Source organism: Sinocyclocheilus anshuiensis, unplaced genomic scaffold (genome assembly GCF_001515605.1).
Source record: "Sinocyclocheilus anshuiensis isolate Anshui unplaced genomic scaffold, SAMN03320099.WGS_v1.1 scaffold1230, whole genome shotgun sequence".
NCBI classification, from domain to species: domain Eukaryota; kingdom Metazoa; phylum Chordata; class Actinopteri; order Cypriniformes; family Cyprinidae; genus Sinocyclocheilus; species Sinocyclocheilus anshuiensis.
The window spans coordinates 186754-203926 of record NW_015558637.1 but is presented as its reverse complement, the minus strand read 5'-3'; the positions used below and the strand labels follow the sequence as shown (position 1 = coordinate 203926).

The 17173-nt window shown below is 36.2% G+C and overlaps 1 protein-coding gene across 1 annotated transcript in view; it reads right to left on the bottom strand.

Moving 5' to 3' along the window:
* The window catches only part of LOC107680839 (voltage-dependent T-type calcium channel subunit alpha-1I-like), a 148616-nt gene extending 137956 nt beyond the window's left edge, over positions 1–10660 (bottom strand). The window contains exon 1 of the mRNA XM_016476889.1: positions 10597–10660. Within this exon, the coding sequence (XP_016332375.1) occupies positions 10597–10613 (17 nt within the window). The 5' untranslated portion in view covers positions 10614–10660. The remainder of the gene's footprint in view (positions 1–10596) is intronic.
* Positions 10661–17173: the final 6513 nt, after the last annotated feature.

Here is a 17173-nt window from a genome sequence, read left to right as displayed (position 1 = left end):
GGGGGGTTGCAATATACCTGTATTAAGGATAACAGTGATATTTTAAAAAATGAAATACCATAGTAATAATAATACTCCAGAATCTCGGCAGTAGTAGGGTACTTTTTGCCTACGTTTTTTCGTAAGCTATAAATTAAGACTACCACTCTTTTGTGGTACTATTTTTTGCATTCTATATAGTATAAAAGTCAGCATATTTGGACAAAGTGAGTGTATAACTACTACTGCTAGCTACACACAAACTTTTGTCGTTGGAGAGGTGTAAGCGAAACACTCTACCCGCACTCCTAAAATTAACTCACCGGTGTGGAAGTTTTTTGGATTTCATTTAAAAAAAATAAAAAATAAAAATCATGATAGATATTGTTATCAATATCTTGACAGTACACATTATCTTGACAGCTCTCATTTAGACCCATTTAGACCAAGGAGGTTTATGATACCTGGAAAAAACATGGTTTGTATTCCCGTTCATCTTTAAATCAGTTGCAATTAAAAATCTGCCATATCACCTGAGCTGTAAATGGCAAGTAAAACATCTACTATCACACATAAAAAGTAAAAAACTCTGTACAATTACATCTCATAAATACGTAAATAGTGAAAGACAATCAAAAAAAATATTTCAGGCTGGCCCAGCTAATAAGCATTCTAGTGTTATATAAAACACACACACACACACACACACACACACACATATATATATATATATATATATATATATATATATATATATACACTGTATATATGTATGTATGTATACTTTAGGGGTATACATACTGTATATGAAATGTATATATATGTATAAAGGGTCTTTCATTCATATATGAGAGGACTGTCTACTGTCTCTTGGACATCTACATGCATTTATCTGACAACACTTCAAATGCATGACACACAATGTAAAAATAAATTGTTTGGCAGGGGATAGTCAGAAAGTGTCAGAGATGATGAAGAGTGCAAGAGGGCGACTGATGACGATGGAAAAGTGATTGAGAGCAAATGACAGGTGGAAAGAGAGTAAAAACAACAAGAGAGAGAGTAAAAGCAACAAAGGAAACTGACTTCTGCATGGCGGCACACAGAACTCCACGACGACACCAGTCTCCCTCCGGCCATCTGTCGCTCTCTCCCTCCTTCTCCGTTTCTCCCTGTCTTCAAATATTTCCCCATGTTTTTCTCATCGCTTCACTTTTGACCTTTCCTTTCAAAATGTTTGCTCCTGGCACTGAGAGCGCAAGAGAACAAAGCGATGAAGGGAACCCATGCGAATGCATAAAGAAAGATCTTCCCTCAGCAAGCTTCCTGCTCATTCTGTATTGGAATTAAGAGAGGAAATACAGTAATATTTTCCAGCAAGTTTATCACACTTTAGAGATGGAATGTGGCACCGAAATAAACTGCAGAAATTATAGTTTTTCAAACAGGATTCTCAAAGATTTAATAGCACTAACCTGACTGACATCACTGGTTGAGCCAGAAGTTGACATGCCATACCATTTAAACAAACCAAACAATGCCTTCTGTAACTATAATGTATATTATTGAACAACAGCTAATTGAAAAGCTTAATACACTCACACAAGTTAATTATAAGTGCTCTAGACTAACTTTATCCAACACTCTAACCCAAGCAGAAAATGTTTTTGCAGTTTTAGAATTAAAACAAATACTGTAGCAGAATTTGGAAGTAATTCCTATTTCTCCTACAAATTATTGTATAAAACTGCCTAATTTGAGATATACTTTGGGGTAATTACAGCTCACTTTTCTTTCTCTCGCTGCCTAACATAATGAAATAACAGAGCTGGACAACAGCAGAGACTGAATTTACGGTGAAAAAAATGAGAACCTGTTTTCATGCGAGGTGGTAGAGGACATGGCAGTTAAGTGATTCAGAGGGCCCTGGAGCTCAAGACCTTCATTCATATTTCACATGTATCTAATGCAGAGACATAATCCATTTTACACAGAGTGTCCAAACGAGCCAGATCAGATGACCTGAGTGCAGCAAAGCATAACAAGCCTGGGACCGAAGACTATCGCTCGCTTTCTCCTGCTCTCACTCGGCATGTCAGATCATTATCCGTCACTTTGATGGACTGAGATAAGCTTTTCATCATGATCTATTTTAATCCATCGTTGTTTTCCTTTTCCAAAATATTATATATATGTACACATACATCATTCCATTCCCTTATGTAGTTTTACTATTGATATGCCCAATGTTAATGTATGCAAATTCAAAAATTAAATTCATACTAATGATGCACCGATGTTAAAACTCTGGCCAATACCAAAAGCCTGATGATTATTTTCATATTAATGTTTATAATTGATAAATGACTGAAATTAAAATTCTACACTATTTTGTCTAAATAAATTAAAAACGAAACACTAAAAACTAAAATCAATCATATGTAAAAATGAATTTAGACATCACAACTTTATAATGTACACAATGAAAAAGGAGATTCATTCTGAGATTTGCTAAAGATTACATTTAACAGTGTTATTAAATTGTTATTAAATAAAAAGTGTTTTAAAAGATCAACATCAAGTGAGTGTTTAATCATGGCAAAGGTAATTAAAATGTAAAAACAGAGGAAATTAGTATGAACAATTAAACATACAATATTTAAAACTATACCAAAAAAAAAAATATATATAAAAAATACCAAAGAATATACCAAAAATGTGTGTGTGTTACATTATGGGGACCTAATGTCTCTACAAGGATAGTAATACCAGTCATTTTTGACCTTGCGGGGACATTTTTAGGTCCCCATTAGGAAAACAGCTTATAAATTATACTAGATTGTTTTTTGAAAATCTAAAAATGCAGAAAGATTTGTGTGAGGGGTGTGTACCGGTTTACGAATCCCACGTTGAACTCATGGAGATTGGAGACGCAGTCCTCAGTGAAATGACGGGAACACAGCAAAATGTTGTGATTATACAGCTGCGGCATCGCAGTAAAGATGAATTTTAACCACTGATTCTTCACATCCTTTGGAAGTGAAAATAAACCGAATACACTTTCACAGTGCAGAGCAGATTTGTGTGAGGGGTGTGTTTAGGGTAAGGTGTGTGTGTGTGTTTGATTTCGACATAAAAACATCAATCATGGGACAATCATGGGGCATGTGGGCAAGCCTAATGGTTAGAGGGTCTGACTTTTAACCCAAAGGTCGCAGGTTCAAGTCTCGGTACTGGCAGGGATTGTAGGTGGGGGGAGTGAATGTACAGCGCTCTCTTCCACCTTCCAACCTTGAGCAAGGTACCGAACCCCAAACTGCTCCCCGAGTGCCACAGCAAAAATGGCTGCCCACTTACAGCTGCGGCATCGCAGTAAAGATGAATTTTAACCACTGATTCTTCACATCCTTTGGAAGTGAAAATAAACCGAATACACTTTCACACTGCAGAGCACAGCGTCTTCTCGACATTAGTTATCCACACAAACCAGGCAGCTACAGCATTTGAAGTTCGCAAATGTAGGAATTTGTGACTTTGGAAGTGAAAATAAACCGAATACACTTTCACAGTGCAGAGCACAGCGTCTTCTCGACATTAGTTATCCACACAAACCAGGCAGCTACAGCATTTGAAGTTCGCAAATGTAGGAATTTGTGACATGTGAAATTCGCAGAATGGGATTCAAATTTAAAGGGGTCATATGATGCGATTTCATGTTTTCCTTTGTCTTTGGAGTGTTAAAAGCTGTTCGTGCATACAGAAGATCCGTAAAGTCGCAAAGATTAAAGTCTCAAACCCAAAGAGAAATTCTTTATAAAAGTGAACGCTCAGCTACGCCTTCCTAAAACGCCTCGTTCAGACGCCCCCACATGTCTACGCCACTGTGTGGGAAGATTTGCATAACGTGTGTGCAGCACATTTACAGAGGAAAGTTTCCTGAACCTGGTAAGGGGCATAACATTTCTGTCACACGCTTGAGCTATCCGGCCAATCACAACGCACTGGATAGCTGGCCAATCAGAGCACACCACTTTTTTCAGAACGATGAGCTTTGTAAAAATCGACGTGTTTCAGAAAGGCGGTGCATAGAGGAGTAACTATAATGTACTGTATGTGGAAAATAATGTATTTTTTTAACCTTAAACCACGTGAACACATTGCATTACACTAAATACACAAAATAATGTTATTTTTACCAACGTCACATTACCCCTTTAAAACGACTCGTTTCAGCAGTTCAGAGTCGACTCTTTCTTTTGAGAGACAATAACTTTATTTATGACGAACTTTCAGCTTTACAACTTTGCAGACTGTTTACATTAACATACAGCTGCGTTACACACTGCATGAAAGGTAATTTTCAAAAATGCATAATAGGGGCACTGTCCACTGCGCAAAAGATGGAAGGAGGGAGTAAAGCCTTATTCGGATGGGATTAGTTTGATAAGTTATGCAATTATAACCAGAGCTTCCCAGTAATTTAATCCTGTCCAAATCTGCCACATCAGTGATTTTCCAGACTGCACAATCTTCTCTCAGTGTTCCAAGTCCTGCTTGATGCCCCTTTAACTACCATTGTTTCTCAAGTTTAAAGGGGACATCAGTAAATTACAAGACGTGCTGTACTTATTTACTCATCAACTTATTCAGAGAGATAACACTTGCTAATGGATTTTAGAACATTACTCTCTCTAAGAAAAAAAAAGAAAAATTAGACTAAAGAGCAAGACAAAAAACTTTGCCAAGTATTCATGTCATTCATTCTGTGATGCATAAATGTTCAAAATCATCTCATAAGTTCAATGTTATTTTTATACAGTTTTGTTTGCTTGCTGTGGTTCTTGCACTGAATTTCATCCTTTAAATTCAGTCAATATTTTGTGATATTCGTTCTAGTCACTTTTACTTTGAAATATAATTTTACACAAAAAATACTATTTTAGTTGACTGTTAAAAAAATAATGAAAACTTGTTTAACTGTAACAGACCAAACTTTATCCCATTTTTTAAAAACATTTTGGTCAATAAAAAAAAAAAATAAATACATTACAAAAATCAAATGTTCATATTTCAAAATGTATATATTTCAACAAACAAATAAAACACAAAACCTTTATTAACAAACAAAGCTTTTTCTGTACTTTCAAGACTGTTTTTGTATATTTCTTTATGTGTAGCATTTTACGACATCAATTTACAGTTACTGCAGTAAGCATTACTTTACAGAAATACGTCTTGAAAATGAATGAAGCCTAAACGAACCATTGGTTTTATCTGTATCCTGTTTGGTCTATTTTGGAGTTCTGCTTCGTTGGCTCAAACTCAAACTCAGTCAATCCATAAACGTACATCTCTCTTTCTCTTGACCTTTCTCATCTTTCCTACACCAATCCATTGTTTTCCTCTCTCTGGGAATGAATCCTTCCCTTCTATCCACTATCATCTCACGTATCCACCACATTAGCTTCCATATAATAAATATTTGTCACGTTCATGTTCCTCCTGGAATGAGTTACTTTAATCCCCCATCTCCTATTTTGTCTCCATCTCTGTTGCTAATTTAGTGGCTGCAAGGAGAGCAGGAAGGCAGAAAGCTTACTTCACTAATGGCAGCATTCTACTAGCCACGTCAAGCCCAGCTGGAGATCCAATGTTCCTGTCTTTTTTAATTACCATCTAACTGACTTTCAACAGTGTGATTCCTCAGTCCTTCTCTCTCTCCCGACCTTTCTCATCTTTCCTACACCAATCCATTGTTTTCCTCTCTCTGGGAATGAATCCTTCCCTTCTATCCACTATCATCTCACGTATCCACCACATTAGCTTCCATATAATAAATATTTGTCACGTTCATGTTCCTCCTGGAATGAGTTACTTTAATCCCCCATCTCCTATTTTGTCTCCATCTCTGTTGCTAATTTAGTGGCTGCAAGGAGAGCAGGAAGGCAGAAAGCTTACTTCACTAATGGCAGCATTCTACTAGCCACGTCAAGCCCAGCTGGAGATCCAATGTTCCTGTCTTTTTTAATTACCATCTAACTGACTTTCAACAGTGTGATTCCTCAGTCCTTCTCTCTCTTCCTCCCTTTCTTTTGTCTCTCACACACACAATGAACTCCTCCGCTATTCATCCAAACTCCTGTGAACTTTGTTGAGGACAATCTACATATATGTCGTCAACATGGTCTGAAAAATTGGGAGGAACACTTAATTATAAGACTTACTAGCTTGCTCATGAATGTTAATGATGTTCTGTCACCCCATTAATATTCAATAAGCCCTGTAGTCTTACCTGATTGCTTGTTGTAAATGGATGCTAAGTGCTTAAAGCAATAAGCCTAAAGAGGCCATGCATTACAGTGATTTTACTGTGCTTAGGGGGAATTCTTAGGCATGATACAAAGTGGAGTGACAAAATGTAATGAAAAGCATCACATGTCCCCTATCTCCTTCCATTATTTGGTATTACAGAAGGATATGGCAGGAGAAAAAAACGGTCTTCCATTCTGTCATAAGAGGGTAAATAATATTACAGTGGGAGCAGTAAATAACCATGTACAGTAAAACACTGTGAGTAGTGATGGAGAACTCTGACTCTTAACTGGATTTGTATTCTCAGAATGTTGGTCTCACTCCTTTTAACATTACATGTACATTCAGCTCTCAGCAATCACCCCTTTCATTACCACCATTACAGCAGCCCAGCAGTTATAGTCTTAATTTAATGTGCTCGTTAATACCTCTAATGCATTTAATTCCTACACCAGCGCCACAGGAACACAGTCAGAAAGAAGAAAAGAATTATAAAAATAAAAAAACAAAGTGGAAAAAATGGCAGTGCTCTGGAGAAATGCTCTTCTTGAAACTGCTGATTTTTTTGTATATTTTTACAACATAATTTTAATTATTTCGTAATTTCAATCTTATATATTTTTAGGGTGACTAGTATTACAGATAGTCTTTAGCTAACTCTGTGCATTTACAATAATATTTATTACTGTCTTCGTTAAATAAACACATTTAAAAAAAAAAAAAATTTGGTGTCTGCATTGTTTTATAAGTTCTGTAAAGGACCTATGCAAATCAGATAACAAAATAAATCACGGGCAAAAAAATAAATAAATAAATAAATTGCCCTGCTGTGTCTGCATTAAAAAAAAGAATGACAATAACTTAAATACTACTTTATTACTACTAACTACTAAATAATTTATAACATATAAAATATATTAAATAAAATTGAAAGCTTAGTGAAAAAAAATCCAAAGTGGCCAATGCTGATTATAAATACTGAACCTATGCATGTCACAGATATGTTCAGTTAGTTTGCTTTCATGGACTTTCAGTTTGTTTTCATTAGTCACATGTGTTTTCTTTGTCTTAGTTTCCCGCCAGTCATCAGTCGTCATAGACACTCCTTAATCATCATCACAGCTGTTTGTCATTTTGGTTCATCATTACTGTGTATTTAAGTTGCTCCTTCACATTCACTTTTGGTCCAGTCACCGTTGCATCTAGTTTGTGTTGCTCTGCCTGTCTGGGTCGCCGTGATTTTGCCAAGTAAGACATGTTCCTGGATCAACATCTTTTGTTGATCCTGGATCAACATTACTGTCCAAAAATACAGATTTAACCCAATCCCTACCCCTAAACCTAACCTTACCCATAATTTATTCCTAAAATCAGTGTGAAATGATAGCTGATTAACAAGGGTGTAGAAGCACCTAACCTTGATTGTATGCCTAAAACAGATATTTCCTGAAAAATTATCACTCAATTCTGATTGGTTAATTGGAATGTTGTTCCAGGATCAACAAGGATGTTGATCCAGGAACATGTTGTACTTGGTGAAATCACGGTCACCGCCTGTCTGCTTGTCACTTTCTTATTAAACTTTGTGTTGGGATGCTGCTCCTCGTATTCATCTGTCTTCATTGCAACAACCCATGACAATGCATAAATATTTATCTATTCTTTGTGTGCTGTGTATTTTTATGCTTATAGTATCATGCTGTTAGCTTAGCAACATGCTAAATCAATCTTTATTAAAGATGGCTGCAGATCTGAATGAAAGTTTGCAGTCAATTGTAAAAAAGGGATGGGATTTAAGCAAATGAAGCGATCTGAGAAGTCCAGCATACATCACCAGAGAGAAGCCTGTCATTTCCCCAAAAGATCTGAGTTATGATATTTTGATTTATTAAATAATAATAATAATAAATTAAACATAAAACATATACGAGGAATCCTTTGCAAAAAAAGAGCAATAACATGCATTTAGAAAAACGATATGAATTTTCATTTTCACTTCAATTGCCGATCACATGTTGAAATGCTATGCTATGAGTTGCTATGTAGAACTTTCCAAATGTAGGACAATTAAGTTGATGTCTCAAAAAGCAGCTGCCTATGTAGGCATTGATGTAGCACACTAGGTCTTGGAACAGAGCTACTGCATGATGTTGAAACAGGTCTGTCATTATTGCTAATAGCTAATTGTTGCTTAGACTACATGCTCATCTAGACAAAAACTTTGAGTAGCTGTTGACTTCATTACAATGAAGCCACCAAACACATGACGAAGAGCTTGACAATAACAACTTCTTTACTCTGTCCCCTCCCTCCATCTGTACTTGTGTACAATCTGAAATCTCAAACATGAGTCTCTTGCCTCTTCCCGCTGTTCCAGCCTCCCCTCTCTATTGGCTGAACATGTTTACAGGGCTGCAATGTTGAGAGCAAATCCAGGTCCCGTGTCAGAATGGATGACAGCGGACAAGCTGAAGGCTGGGGGACAGCAGCAGTCTGGAAGCAAAGGTGTGACATTTTGACAAGACGCTTTTGTCACAGTAAGTCAGTCGGTGACTCAGGGCCAATGCCATCTCCACAAGGAGCCATCTCTTCACACAACGCTGTCCGCGAAGAGTTCGGCCCCATCGTCCCATTAGAGCACCTGCTGATTGATTCACCAGAGGTTTGATCTATCTAAAAGCATTTGCTTTTGCATTCAGGTTTTTGTTAGCATTGTGCTTTGGCACTTTTAATATGAAACAAAGTCTCAGATTTCAAATTCTGAATTTAAACAATAAATGCCGTTTTGGCGCTTTTTAATGTGGAGTGACAGATCGCTGTAGCGCGGCGCGCCTCAGTTCAGTAAAAGTGGCAGCGCGAGGCGCACGTGAACTGATCATCTCCTCCACATTAATACCAGTTTCAGCACAAAATAATCATGACTAAACATCCGAAGGTAAGTTAAAGGAAAGAGTACAACTTTACAATCCTTATCCTGTCTCACGTAATCTCTCAATCTGTGTTTCAGCAGCGCAAAAACGTCAATATAACGGCTTGTAAACAATGTGTCACATAACATCACATTTACCTCAGAAAAAACATATTCAGTGACCATAAATTCATTAGTACGCTAGAAAAATAAACTGTAGAGAGGGGCATTTTGCTAAATATATGCACCATATAACATATTCATTATAATTTTTACTGTTCTTCAATGTTTAATTTATGTTTGAATAAATTCATTAAGTTTTAGACAGCCACCATTTAAATGTTTATATTTCAAAAAAACGAATTGAAGTAGAAGTATTACGTAATTGTAACTTTATTATTTTAAAAATTTCATTAAGTGTAATTTTAGCAGTTGTCTACAAATCAGTAAATTTTAACCTTCAATATTATAGTAATGTAGTACCAACTGACTCTCATGTATATTTTACAGCATTAGTTGAGATATTTTTTTTTCCTTGAGAAAATTTGGCATGTACTGTACCTGATATGTAATAATCCAAAATAATCGATATTGAATCGAACCAGTAATCGAATCTAATCGCAAGCTTGTGAATGAGAATCGAATCGTGAAATTTAAACTTTTTATTAAAATATATTAAATTATTTTTACATTTTTTAAATTTATTCCTGTGATGGCAATGTTTAATTACTCCAGTCTTCAGTGTCACATGATCCCTTAGAAATCATTCTAATACGCTGATTTGCTGCTCAAGATTCAACATTTTTTATTATTATTATCAATGTTTAAAACAGTTGTGCTGCCTAGTATTTTTGTGGAAACTGTGATACATTTTTTTCAGGATTATTGATGAATAGAAAGTTCAAAAGAACAGCATTTATTTGAAACAGAAACCTTTGGTAACATTATAAATGTCAAACCGTCTCTTTAGATCAATTAAATGCATCCTTACTGAAAAACATTAAGAGAGAAGAGAGAAAATCTTACTGACCCAAACTTTTGAACAATAATGAATATATACAAAAAATATATTATAAAAATATACATATTAAATGTACCAAACAAATTCTATATTAAATTATTATTAACAACAACAATAATATTAATAACAATATAATTTTGCGGTCTTTAAAGCTCCACTATACTCAAACCAAGAGAACAGACACATCATTTACAGTGGACCACATGTCTTCAACAATTAAAACACTGTAAAAAGCCACAAAAGACCAGAAGGCATGAACAAACCCATCCGAGACATGGCCACACATATACATAATTGCTTTATAAAATATTTATGCATGAAGTTGGCCTGGTCTGCGTGTGAGTGGCCGTTCTATGCTTCCCTCCTAGGTGCTCACCTATGTTTCCCCTTCATCCTGGTTTGCACACATTAGCATGGCGCTGCTGAAGCTCACTGGCGGCGCATTACTTCAGCTCTAGGCACCCAGCGGGCTGCCCACACTGACGCTGATGGGTATTGGCAGCCCCTGGCCACTAAGAGAGGTGCTGTAGTCCAACCGCCAGCAGGGGGTGGTGTATAGAACGCGCAATCACACTTACGTAGAAAGACACACACAAGCAGATGTACAAACACACCTGGGTCTGCCAGATGCTCAGCTTAACCCCCTGCCATTATTCAATTTGCTACAGACCCTCTATTGGCTGAGCTCTGAGGGCCGTAATGCCAGAGGGGACAGAGACATGCTGAAATTAGCCTCTCTGAAAACATATAATCCATTTTTACTGAAAAATAGTAACACTTAGGTCAAGCTACAATAACAACATTTGTGATAAACAACACAACAGTCTACAGCAGCCATTGTTTGTTTGGTCCTTCTAGACTCCCGTTTGTGACGGTTCTCTTGAATTAAGACATTTGGAACAATCAGTACATCCCAATTCGCATACTACCCATAAATAGTATGCCAGATTAAAATTAGCATGTTCCAAATTATAGTTCACTGAAAATGCACCAGAAAAGTATATTATTAGGGCGCCCTGGGCATACTATTTTCAAAGTGAGCATCCATGGTAATCCAGCCATGGGTAATATTACTCATAACCACTTCCACAATGGAAGAGGGGGAGATTGTGATGGTTCTCTTTTAGCTATTAGAGATGTGTTGAGGAATGCAAGGCTTAAAGGGATAGTTCACCCAAAAATTCAAATTTGATGTGTATCTGCTTACCCCCAGGGCATCCAAGATGTAGGTGACATTGTTTCTTCAGTAGAACACAAACAAAGATTTTTTAACTCAAACCGTTGCAGTCTGTCAGTCATATAATGGAAGTGAATGGGAATCATGGCTTTGAGAGTCAAAAAAACATACACAAACAAAACCAAATTAAACCCTGCGGCTCGTGACGATACATTGATGTGTAAAGACACGAAACGATCGGTCTGTGCAAGAAACTGAACAGTATTTATATAGTTTTTTACCGCTGATTCACCGCAATGTCCTGAGCGCGTCTTTCAAACAGGCAGGAACACACACGTAGGGAGAGGATTGACGAACACTCAATACCGGACAAAGAAAGTAGAACTGGAAACACTTTAAATACACAGGACTTGACGAGAAACACCTGGGATCAATAAACATAATTAAACATGAGGGAAAACGGGGTCATTGAACATGTGGGGAGCAAAACACAAGACACAGGACTGACAGCTGCTTGGTGATTTGTGGATTCAGATATTTTTAATTAGACTGAACTAGAATGAACTATTTTCTATTCATAATTTTTGGTATTGAAGGAATTATAATTAACATTTCTCTCACTTCATTCGCCATCTTGGCAAAATTGACCTGCTTTTCTGTAACAACCTTCACATCAGGAGCTAACTGATGATGATATCAAATGCCAAAATGTTCAACCAAAAGAAAACAAGATTTGATTGTAACGAAATTGGCCAATTTAGACAATGGTTGCACCTGTGAGTTTCAGGCCAGAACAAAACCTGATTACATTACACACTTTACTTGTAACATATTGCACCAACATTGACTGGCACAGCAGTTTTTATAAACACATGAACTTAAAAGTTAGCCTAAGTAATAATACATTTTAAAATAGTATGCATCTTGATCAGTCTGCTAATGGTGTTGGTTGTAACAATGAAATTCATCTGCAACCAATAGCAAGACAAGATCTGCCACTAAGCCGCTGGAGCTGCACATCTGCAGCCTATCACTTAGACATGACAGACTCAAATAAGCAAGTCATGAGCGCACCACCCCCACATCTGTCCTCCACAGCCACACAGATGGCTAAATTACAGCCTACAAAACAAATGTGCCCCGAAAAATCAATTATATTGAAGTATATAGGCTTTTAGAAAATAAGAAACCCACGAGGGCCCATCTATTTGTCTGATCTGTGAGACTATAAGAGTTATTGGATAACTTCTGAGTAATAGCATTCAATTTTCTCCATTATGTTACCTAATAATCAGAAGGGTGTTAACATCATTTTCCTCAGTGCTTATGGCTACTGGCCGTTTAGGTAATATCTTTAAGAGTTCCTTATTGAAATTGGTTGAAATAGATCAGTTCCACACTAGCCATTAACAGAGACAGACGTAGCCCACAGCAGCCCTGCCGAGTGTTTGACAGACTTAGAAGCATTAGCGGAACAAAAGGACATCATTTAGTCTGACCACTAGCCCAGTATGAGATAATTGTACACTGTGAAAGAGAGGTCCGGGAGGGTCTGTTCTCAGAGGCTACTGATACATGTTTTGTACAATAAGCCAATACGGTGTTAAATTAGCCCAATCCCGCTACTTCCGTGCTTCTAATATCACCCAGAGGACTCTTTTGCCAACCTCAGTGCCAATACTGCTGAACCCAACCACCACAAGAGCAGATACTCCGGAAAAAAAACGACACAGATACAAACGTGCCAAATGACGTATGAGTTAATAAGTAAAATCCACATTGAAACAGATCTACTGCAATTACCCACAGAAAAGAAAAATAACTCTCTTGCCTGAAATTGACTAGTACAATTTCTAATAATAACAACTAATAAGGTGTATCATGCATTGTTTAAAGTGTTTGCAGTAGTGGCTGTGCGTGTGTGTGTGTGTGTGTGTGTCTGTGGAAGATAAAGAGGGACTTTTTAATGCACCTGACTCTAAATATTGATAACTTAAATTCTGTCACAGGTTAGTCAGGAAGCAAATATAAACAAAGCATTTCTGACAATACTGCCACTGTGCTACACGTAGAATAAGCAAAAAACACTGGAGAAATTATTATTTTTTTTTTTAGAAATGAATTTACACAGTAGAATTTGTTGAACCAAACTAAGTCAAAATCAAATTCGCTATTATTATTAATATTGCTTCTATTATTATTATTATTATTATTGTTAATATTATCATCATCATTATAAATACATTTAAATAAATACTAATTTTATCTTTTTAACTGTTTATTTTTTTATTGATGTGACTAGGATTTATAAATAAATAGTGTTATTGTAAATTATAATAGCAATATTATAGCACTGGCTGTTTGATGATAGTGTATGATAACTGGTCTTTCATATCTAACCAAACTCATGTAAACATCACATGAATTGAATGATAAAAAATCCCTCACATTTAGAGAGGGGACTTTGACTCCTCATTCACAAGTCCACCACACACAACTGATCTATGTACCGAGGCAATGGGATGAGGATGAAGGATGAACATCTGGTGTTTGTTTAAAAGAGGTGAAATGGATTGAGGTCTGTGAGAGGCTGTTGTGGGCTGTGATAACATCGTCTCAACTGTGCTCGGATCTCTGTGGACTTCTGTCTGCTTCCTTAATTTGTCTGGGAAATTGGCCAAAAGGAATCATCCTGATGAACTGGAGCTCTGTGGCACTTCATGCTTTAAAAGTAAATTGAAGCGAAATGCGCTGTCAATTCACATTTGGAGAAAAAGCAAGAACAGTATGCAGTCAACAACAGGTTTATATGAGAGTACAGTCAACGCTGTGAGGAATTTTATAATTATGTGAATCATGTACCTACAGTATGTTTCATCCGATATTCAAAGTAATGGCAAGGGATTAACAACAGATGCCTGAGCATATCTCTGACATCTCAGCCATGTGTTTTAGCGTGTAAGTGTGAAAGTGCCTGGATAGCGTGCATGCATGTACAACAACCATTAATGCATTTTCTGTTCAGAGGATTCAATCACGTCACCTGATCATCTTCTATAACCCGTTACACAAAACAATCCTCTGAATGACTGACCATTGTCAAACCTGAGTAGAACCACATCACCAGAAAATCACTTCCAGAGAGTCTACCTTCAAGGAATGGTGCACCTAAAGATGAACATTGTGTCATAATTTGCTCAGCAGTTAATTAACAAGCAGTATAATAATTTTTTTTCTATGGAATAAAGAATGAGGCATTATAAATAATTATCCATGGTCTATTCCATACAGTTAATGTATGGAATAATAAACGTCTTTCAAGCTTCAAAAATGGTACAGAAGCATCATAAAAGTCTCACAATTTGAGCACTTTATTCCTGGAAAGTTCAAGAGATAACATTAGAAAGAAAATCATAAAGGTTGAGTGAAATATGACAATGTTCATTATTATTTAAACTATTCCTTCGCATCTTGAGCTACAACTACCCCGGTTATCCAAAAAGCTGAATCCAAAGATCAACTATAAATCACCTCACCTGAGCTAATTCACTCAGCAAAATATCTGCCCACTGTAATTTACATCTTTATAATGAACACCATTATATTGTAATGAGCTGACAGCTTGAATTAACCCTTTTGAAACTGTTTGGACAAGGGCGGCATAATTGCAATTACAAATATTTATACTTGTCATTCAACAGACGCTTGTTATTTAAAGTACACTGCAGGACACTAATGCAGGTACAGTTCCTTTAGAGAAACCTGGGATTAAATGCCTTGCTCAAGAGCTTCTCCTACCATTGCTATGCTGATGACATACAGCTCTATCTCTCATTTCAACCAGATGATCCAACGGTAGCTGCACGGATCTCATACTGCCTGGCGTACACCTCGGCATGGATGAAAGAACATATCAGGCACTTTCTAACGGAGCATCCTGCACAACTTCTTGTCCAAGCCCTTGTCATTTCTAGGCTGGACTACTGCAATGCTCTTCTGGATGGACCATCAAGCACAATCAAACCTCTACAAATAATTCAGAATGCAGCGGCACGACTGGTCTTCAACGAGTCCAAAAGAGCCCATGTTACACCTCTCTTTATCTCCTTGCACTGGCTACCGGTTGCGGCTCGCATCAAGTTCAAGACATTGATGCTTGCATATAGAGCAGCCACAGGCTTAGCATCCGCCTACTTCCACTCACTACTACGAGTCTACCTCCCCTCCAGAAGTCTGAGATCCGCTAGTGAGTGATGCCTCGTGGTACCATCACAGAGAGGTTCAAAATCACATTCCAGAACATTCTCGTTCACCATTCCTGGCTGGTGGAACGATCTTCCCACCCCTATCCGGAATGCTGAATCCCTGACAATTTTCAAGCGACAGCTGAAAACTCATCCCTTTCGAGGCTACTTGACTTCATCCTAAATAAAAAATAAATAAATAAATAAAAAATTTGGTAACACTTTATAATAACTTTCATTAATAAATCATTAACAAACAGTATATAATGTTTAACTAATCATTACTTAATATATATTCACATATTTAGAAATATGAGCTAATGTGCTTGTTAATGTTAACTAATGAACTTATTAAACATAACCAAATGATTAACAGATCATTATTTAATGTAAATTGAAATGCTTACAAATGTCATTCAACTTTCAATTCATATGATCATGGATTTTTTTTTTTTTAATCTTCAAATGATTTTGACAGATGGTTTACAATGATTTAAAGCTTCATTAATAAATCGTTAACAAACATTATATAATGCTTAATGGATAATTAGTTAATGTTTACAAATGTCATTAAACTTTCAATGCGTTTGAAAAATCTACAAATGATTTTTACAGAAATTAAACAATATTTATAAGCGTATTTGTTAATGTACTTTTGAATGCTTACAAATTTCATTAAACTTCAGTTCACATATCTAATGCTCATTTTTACATTTACAAATGGTGTGAAAATATAGCTTATAGGCACTTTACAAACTATTCATGTTAAAATATTCATTAGCTCATAATCACAGTCTGTAAAGGTCATATATTTGGTCTTTGTTTGTTGTGTTGACTTCTACTATTTGCACATCTTAAATCATTTATTAATCATTTGTTCATGTTTTTGCAGTACCCAATCTAAAGTTTTGGTCTTTGTTTGTTGTGTTGACTTCTACTATTTGCACATCTTAAATCATTTATTAATAATTTGTTAATGTTTTTGCAGTACCCGATCTAAAGTGGAAACTATTCATCAATTGTAAAGGTTTATAAACATTTACTAATCATCAGTACCTTTATGAGCAGTCATTTTGATGGCAAAAAGTGTCCCAAATGACCAGAATTCACCCTATTTCCACCCTAAAAGTCCAGTGCCAATAAAGATACTAAAAAAATTAGTAAATGTTTATAAACATTTACAAATGATTAATATCTTTATTGGCACTGGACTTTTAGCTACTTTAACAATGTTTGTGTAAAGGGTGGTTAGTTAAGTTTAGCTAAACACTTGGTAAAGACATATGACACATTGTAATTTGGGTGCAAAACATTTTTTTATCACCTCAACACTTATATAAGTATACTATTGTGTATCATTAAACAGATATTCCTTGAGTCATACATCAACAGGAAAAAAAAACATTTTCAAGAAAATACTTCATTTATCAAAACAATGCAATATAAACAGATTGAATTGTGTTCACTTATAGTAATGAAATTGACCCCTGCACACTTGTTGACCCCTTACCCAACCTTAAACCTACCCATAC